This window comes from Eimeria tenella, genomic scaffold, assembly GCF_000499545.2.
Source record: "Eimeria tenella Houghton genomic scaffold, Eth_scaff182, whole genome shotgun sequence".
NCBI classification, from domain to species: Eukaryota; Apicomplexa; class Conoidasida; order Eucoccidiorida; family Eimeriidae; genus Eimeria; species Eimeria tenella.
In genome coordinates this window covers 4,096-11,692 of record NW_013541653.1, presented here as the reverse complement: position 1 = coordinate 11,692, position 7,597 = coordinate 4,096, and the positions used below count along the sequence as shown (strand labels likewise).

General features: G+C 41.4%; 2 protein-coding genes across 2 annotated transcripts in view; both read left to right on the top strand.

The window, feature by feature from the left end:
* Positions 1 to 2,756: 2,756 nt before the first annotated feature.
* ETH_00035225 (heat shock protein hslv, putative) lies at positions 2,757 to 4,741 on the top strand (the record flags this gene model as incomplete). The annotated part of the gene is made up of 3 exons (XM_013373929.1): positions 2,757 to 2,931; positions 3,916 to 3,993; positions 4,662 to 4,741. The coding sequence occupies 3 exons, from the start codon at positions 2,757 to 2,759 to the stop codon at positions 4,739 to 4,741; spliced, it is 333 nt and encodes a 110-aa protein (XP_013229383.1).
* Positions 4,742 to 6,780: 2,039 nt separating this feature from the next.
* ETH_00035220 (uncharacterized protein) overlaps positions 6,781 to 7,597 on the top strand; it is a gene marked incomplete at both ends in the record, with an annotated part of 2,565 nt that continues 1,748 nt past the window's right edge. The window contains one exon of the mRNA XM_013373928.1: positions 6,781 to 7,488. Within this exon, the coding sequence (XP_013229382.1) occupies positions 6,781 to 7,488 (708 nt within the window). The remainder of the gene's footprint in view (positions 7,489 to 7,597) is intronic.

Sequence of the window (7,597 nt, the reverse complement as noted above, 5' to 3'; positions counted from 1 at the left end):
CCTGTACTGGGTCCCTCCGGCGGCACCCGGGGGCACCCCGGGGGCCCCCCGGGGCCCCCGGGGGGCCCCCGGGGACCCCCTGGTCTTAGTTGGATTAGAGAAGAAGCAGAGAAGTGAAGGAAATAAAATAAAATGAAGAAAAGGAAAAAATGAATCCGAAGCAGCCGCGCGTCGATACACCTCATGGGGTGTTGCTGCGGTTTCGGGTGTGTGTACAGCTCAAAGACCCCCAAAAATTCCGTTTAAAGGACAGAAATATAAAATTAAAGTCTAACTAGACAGTCTAAAGATAAAGACAATCAAAAATGGACCCTTTCGGGTCCTTGGGGGACCCCGAGGTCCCTTGGGGCCCCCTGGGGGTCCCGGGGGGCCCCCAGGGGCCCCCCGGGGCCCCCGGGGTGTATAGGGAGTGTGTGGAGTTTGGTGTGTCTGATTTCGGATTAATTTGATTTGTTTTTATAAATTAGAAAAAGAGAAAAAGAAATGAATGAAAAAATTGCAAATTCGTTTTAATTGGCGGTCGAGGAGGTGCAGGATTCGAAGAGGTGTGAGGTGTACAGACACCTGAATTGCACGGCGAGTTGAAACGCCATTTTGTTTTATTTCATTTTATTTCCTTTTTCTTCTTTTTCTTCTATTTGATGCATTTGTCCTCAAGAAAGAAGCCACGCAGAGACAGCAGCGGAAACCCCCATTTAGGGTTTAGGGTTTAGGGTTTAGGGTTTAGGGCTTAGGGTTTCGAGCTAACAAGGCTGCGACAGCGAGAGTGAAAGGAAAAGGCAAATAAGTGAAAAGATAAAAACAAAATAAAACAAAGACAATAAATATAAATTGTTTTATTATTTATTATTTATTTATTTGTTTATTTATTTATTTATTTTTAATTTATTTTTATTAGACCCCATGAGGGCCTCTTTTGCCTCTCTCCTCTTTCGTTCGCCTCCAACAAAAAAAATAAGTAAATTTCTTTCTGCAAATAAATTTAATTCCATTAGCAGCAACTTCTTTTCCCCCTCAGCAGCAGCAGCAGCAGCAACAGCTGCAGCAGCAGCGGCAGGGGTTGCTCCCCTTAGCAGCAGCAGCAGCAGCAGCAGCAGGGTTCGATTCGCGCATTTGGGGTGTATATACACCCCGCAGCAGCAGCTGCTGCTGCTGCAGGAGCAGCTGCTGCAGCAGCAGCTGCTGCAGCAGCAGCAGCAGCAGCAAATTCGGCATTCAAGTTTTGGGGCTGTTTACGGGGGCCCAAGAGATTCCTTTTTTAATTCAAGACATTCAACTACCATTCTATGCGTCAGGAAAGGAGACCAAGTCGTAAACCCTAAACCCTAAACCCTAAACCCTAGTTTGAAGAGGTCTGCGGACGAGCGGCAGGCTGCTGCTGCTGCTGCTGCTGATTCGGTGCTCCTACTAGTCCTGCTGCTACTGCTACAGCTGCTGCTGCTGCTGCCTTTGCTGCTGCTGCTGCTGCTGCCTTTGCTGCTGCTGCTGCTGCTGCCTTTGCTGCTGCTGCTGCCTTTGCTGCTGCTACTGCTGCTGCTCATTTGCTGCTGCTGCTGCTGCTGCTGCTGTTGCTGCGAAGTGTTTAGCAGGGGACGGGCAAGTGTCTCAAGGCAGTTTGGTGAGGGCTCGAGGGAATTAATTTAATTTAATTAATTTAATTTAATTTAATTAATTTAATTTAGTTTAATTTAGTTAATTAATTTAATTTGATCTGTTTTAATTAATTTAATTTAATTAATTTGGTTTGTTAAATAATCAAATGTTTTGTTTTTTGATTCATGTTTTTAATTTCATTTTTTATTTCACTTTTGTTTTGATTTATTTCTTTTATTTCTTTTTTTGAAATTTAACTAATTCATTATTTAATTTAGTTTTCATTTTTTAACAATCACTATTTATTTATTTATTTATTATTATTTATTTGCGTACTATCATTTATTTATTTATTTATTTCATTTGGTGTCTGGCCCATTTACTTCCCTTTGATGAAACAAATAAATAAATAAGTAAATAAAAGTGAATAAATAAATAAATAAATAAATGAAAATAAAAATAAATAAATAAATAAATAAATAACATTTGTTTATTATTTAAACTTGTTTGAACTCTTACTCATCTTCCTTTTAATTTCATCTCTGAATCGAGTCGATTGCTCCAAACAAATCATCGAAATCAAGGGTTTAGGGTTTAGGGCTTAGGGTTTAGGGTTTAGGGTTTAGGGTTTGTGGCAGGTGGTGAAGCCGAACGCGAAAAAGATTCGGCGATTGCCTCAAGGAATCATTTTAGGGTTTGCAGGAGCAACAGCAGATTGTTTTACTTTATTGGAGAAGCTAGAAAGCAAAATAGAGGAACACCCAGGCAAGGGTTTAGGGTTTAGGGTTTAGGGTTTAGGGTTTAGGGTTTAGGTTTTAGGGTTTGGGGCGGGGAGCCCTGGGGAGCGGGAGCCAAAGAGGCAGCTCGCCGGCCACCCCTTTCTTTCAACTTACCGAATTAATGAACGAATGAATGAATTATTTTATTTATTTACTTATTTATTTATTTATTTATTTATATTTTTATTTATTTATTTATTATTTATTTATTTATTTATTGTTTGTAGGCCAGTTGGTTCGTTCGTGCGTGGAGCTGGCGAAGCTGTGGCGGACGGAGCGGGGGCTGCGTCACCTGGAGGTGAAAAGGTGGAAAGTTGGCGGAAAAAGTCGGAAAAAAGTCGGAAAAAGTGGAAATAAGTGAATAAAAAGATGAAATAAATGAAAATGGAGCTCAATTTCGCGTTTATTTTGCGTTTTAACTCCCAAATTCCGCTTTTCGAGCAGGCCGTCCTTATCGTCGCGGACGCCGCGCTCTCTCTTGAGGTGTCTGGACACGGCGACGTCCTCGAGGCCCACGACGGCGTTTTGGCCGTCGGCAGCGGCGGCCCTTTTGCTGCAGGTATTTGTTTCTTTTTTTGTTTTTTTCGCTCCTTTTTCGCTCCTTTTTCGCTCCTTTTTCGCTCTCTTTTCTCCCCCTTCTGCAGCGCCTTTCGCTCCTCTTTCTTCTGCTTTTATTTCCCGTTTTCTCCGCTTTTTTCGACGCGTTTTCGACGCGTTTCGCCGCCTCGCGACTGCCTCTTTGCAACTCTTTTTGCAACTTTTCTGTTCTTTTTTCTTCTTTTTTGTTCTTTTTTCTTTTGTTTCTTTATTCTTCTTTTATTTCTTTTTTATTCTTTTATTTCTTTTTTATTCTTTTGTTTCTCTATTCTTCTTTATTTCTTTATTCCTTCTATTTCTTTATTCTTCGTTTATTTCTGTATTCATCCTTTTATTTCTTTATTCTTCTTCTATTTCTTTTATTTCTTTATTCTTCTTCTATTTCTTTATTCATCTTTTTATTTCTTCATTCATCTTTTTATTTCTTTATTCGTCTTTTCATCTTTTTTGTTTTTATTTTTTTAATTCTTTCTAACCGTCTTTTTAAATCCCTCTTTGCTTCTTTTTTAAATCCCTTTTTGCATCTTTTAAAATCTTTTTTGTTTCTTTTTATCTCTTTTAGGTTTTATTTTTGTTTTATTTTTATTTTCTTTCATTTTTCGTTTTATTTTTGTTTCTTTTTTATTTTCCTTTTTATTTTCGTCTCATTTGACTTCTTTCCGTCTTCTTTTTTATTTCTTTTTTATTTCATTTTAATTCTTTTTTATTCGTCTCTAATTCTTTATTTAATTCTTTTATTTAATTCTTTTATTTAATTCTTTTATTTAATTCTTTTATTTAATTCTTTCATTCAATTCTTTTAGTTGATTCCTTTTAACCTTTGAAATTAGACTCTCTAATTAATTCTTTTATTTAATTATTTCTTTATTTAATTCTTTTATTTAACTATTTTTAAACTTTTAAATTAAATCTTTTCAATTTAAATTTTATTTTTATTTTTTTTCAGCTGCTGCTCGAGCCCTTTTTGATGTCCCGAATTTGACGGCAAAACAAATCTGCGAAAAGGCCATGAAGGTCGCAGCAGGTAAACTAGCTAGCTAGCTAAATAGCTAGCTAGCTAGCTAGCTAGCTAGCTAGCTAGCTAGCTAAATGGCTAGCTAGCTAAATGGCTGGCTAGCAAATTGGCTAGCTCAACAGCTAGCTAAAGAGCTAGCAAGGGAGCTAGCTAAAGAGCTAGCTAGAGAGGTTGCCAAAGAGCTAGCTAAGCAGCTAAATAGCTGGCTAGCTAGCTGGCTAGCTCGCTAGCTAGCTAGCCATAGCTAGCTAGCGATCTACAGGTGGAGAGCGGGCTGGCTGCAGATGGTTAGAACCGGCTAGCTAGCTAGCCACCTAGCTAACTTCCCAGCTAGCTAGCTTGCTGGTTAGGTAGCTAGCTAGCTAGCTAGCTAGCTAGCTAGCTTTTGAGTTCGCTAGTGTTGTAGCTAGTCAGCCACAGATATCTCTTGAAGCTGCAGCTAGCTGTGGCTGGCTAGCTAGGCCTAACGAAGTCTAGGTAGCTAGCTAGGGCTAGCCACGAGTAGCTAGCTAGGCACAGCTAGCTAGCTAGCCAGCGACCTAGGCATACCTAGCTAGCTAGCTAGCTAGCTAGCTGGCGAGCCACAGCTAATTAGCAAGCTAGCCAAACATATGTTCCATTTGTTCATTGGATATATCGTTGCTGCTGCTGCTGCTGCTGCTGCTGCTGCTGTTCAGACATGTGCTGCTACACCAACCACAACTTCATCTACGAGACGCTCCCAAATACAGCTAACCAAGCTAGCCAGCCGAACTAGCTAGCCGTGGCTAGCTAGCCAAGCTAGCTAGCCAACACAGCTAGCCACGCTGGCTAGCCAACACAGCTAGCTAGCCACGGCTAGCTAGCCACGGCTAGCCAGCCACAACTAGCCAGCCGTGGCTAGCCACGGCTAGCTAGGCCAGCTAGCCAGCCTAGCTAGCGAGACCAGCTAGCTACGCTAGCTAGCTAGGCTAGCTAGCCATCTTAGCTAGCCAACTTGGCTGGCTAAACTAGCTAGCGAGGCCAGCTAGCCACCGCTGGTCCCAGCTAGCCACGCCAGCTAGCCACAGCTAGCTGCGAGGAGCCCTAGGGGCAGTCTCCGCAGAGCCAGACAACCGGCTAGCTAGCCACGACGAGTACCCCAGCTGCTGCTGCTGCTGCTGCTGCTGCTGCTGCTGCTGCTGCTGCTGTTTGAATAGCAGCAAATGTGCAATTTCCATTTCGCTGAATTATAAATCCTTTTAAAAAACAAAAAAGGAATGGAAAAGAACCTTTTGGTCCCCCAAGGCTTAAACGGCGAAAGATTGAAATTAATTTAATTCAATTTAATTTATTCTATTTTAAATTTTATTTCTGTTGAAATTAATTTAAATTCGAAAAATGCAGAAAGATATTTTTGCTTTTCAAGAGTTGCAAAAAACACTTCTTTTAATTTGCGTCTTATTTTGCTTTTCTGTTATTTATAGATATAAATATACAAATATATATAATTATATATATATGATTATGTATATATATAATATATATAATCTGTATATATATATAATAACATACATATATATATATTAATTAAATGTGTATACATGAATGTAATTTATTTATTTATTTATTTTTATTTTTTTCATTTCTTATAGAAATGTATGAGTGCATGCTTAGATGTATGTACAGATATAAGAAAATATGTATATATTATTTATATATATATATATACATATGGATATATATATATATATTTACCACTATATATATATACATTCATATATATCTATATTATAAGGAGGGAAATAGATAAATATATATGCAGATAATACATACGTGTATGTATATATATATTTCTGTATCCATTCATGTCATATATATATATCTATATATATACATGTTTGTGAAATGTTTGTACTTATATTTGTATTTATATTTTGCATATTTTTACAGCCTTCAGGGGAGAGCCTGCAGCCCTGTTGCCGCTGCCACGTGTTCTCTTAGCTTTAATTTTAAAAATAAAAATAAAAATAAAATTAAAATAAAAATTGAAATTAATATCTGGAGTGCCGCAGCGGCGAGCCCTCGGGTGTATGGACACCACCCTGTGTGCACTGAGCCATCGAAGAGCCAAGAGGAAAACAAAAAAATAAAAATAAGTTTGAAGGTGAATATATGAAACAAAAGATTTAATTTAGTAAATGGGATTCAATAAGACTAAAATACGCAAATAAAGCTGCTCTTCTTCTCGGGTTTCCCGTCGATGCAAGGAAAATTCAAGTTCGCCTTCCACGGCATTTCCCGGCTTCCCCGTCGCCTCCTGAAGCCAGAAAGCCCGCAAAATAATTCAAAACTACTTTTAAATCTGAATTCATTTAAATAATTAAATTTAAGTGAGCTTTAATTCCTCAAATTCGGCGATCGCGAACGCCGGAAGAGTCGTCGAGGCCAATGGACAGCCGACGCCTGCTGTCTGTCTGTACACCCCAGCCTGCATCCGTCGATGTTCCGCAAAAACTTGAATTAATCATTTATAAAAGAAATATAATAGTTTTAAGGCTTTCTGTTTGGTAAATAAACAAAATTTCCCCATTTCTTCCTTCTTTTTCGTCGCTTTTCTCCTGAACAGCCCCGGCAGCCAATCGGCGCCATGGGCAACCTCGGCTGTCTGGACACCTTTTCGGCTCTTCCACCAAATAAAAAACCAAAAAAGAACATTTTATGTTTTATTTTGGAAATATTTATCTAAATCCTCCTCAAAAGTCTTCTTAAAAGCAAATTTCTTGCACTTTCCCCCGCAGAAGCAGCAGCTGCGCTGCAGCAGGTGCTGCGCCAGCCATGAGCAGCACAGGGGAGACGCCAGCTGCTGAGGTGTCAGCAGCAGCTGCAGCAGCTGCAGCAGGCGCAGCAGGCGCAGCAGCAAAACAGCTAATGGCAGCAGATGGAGCGGATGCACACGCTGTGGCACCAGCAGCAGAAGCAGCAGCAGCAGAGGCGGAAGCCGCTGCAGCAGAAGCTGCAGCGCCAGCAACTGTGGAAGCCGCTGCAGCAGAAGCTGCAGCTACACGAGTAGCAGCAGCAGAAGCAGCAGAGGAGGCAGCAGCAGCAGAAGCAGAAGCAACAGCAGCAGAAGCAGCAGAAGCAGAAGCAGCAGCAGCAGAAGCAGCAGCAGCAAGTAGCCCGGAGCCTGCAGAGGCCCCCCAACCAGACTCTAATGCTGAAAGCCGATCCTCTCCAGCAGCAGCAGCAGCAGCAGCAGCAGGAGCAGCAGCAGCAGCAGACTCAGGCTCGCCCTTAGCAGCAGACGCAGCTCTTGAGGAGCAGCAGCAAAAGCAGCGGCCGAAACGGCAGCAGCAACCAAAACAGAAGCAGCAGCAGCAACAACAACAACAACAGCAGAAGAAGCAGCAAGAGAAGCGGCAACAGCAACAGTCGGAAGGGCAGCAGCAGCAGCAGCAGCAGCAGCAGGAGCGGCAGCAGCAGCAGCAGCAGCAGCAGCAGCAGGAAGGATCCCCATCACCTCCGAAGAGCAAAAGCAAGGCAGCTGTGCGGAGTGCTGACACTGCTGCTGCTGCTTCTGCTGCTGCTAGTGGCTCCAAAAGCCAGCAGCAATCTGACAGCAGCAGCAGCAGCAGCAGCAGCAGCACACCCAAGG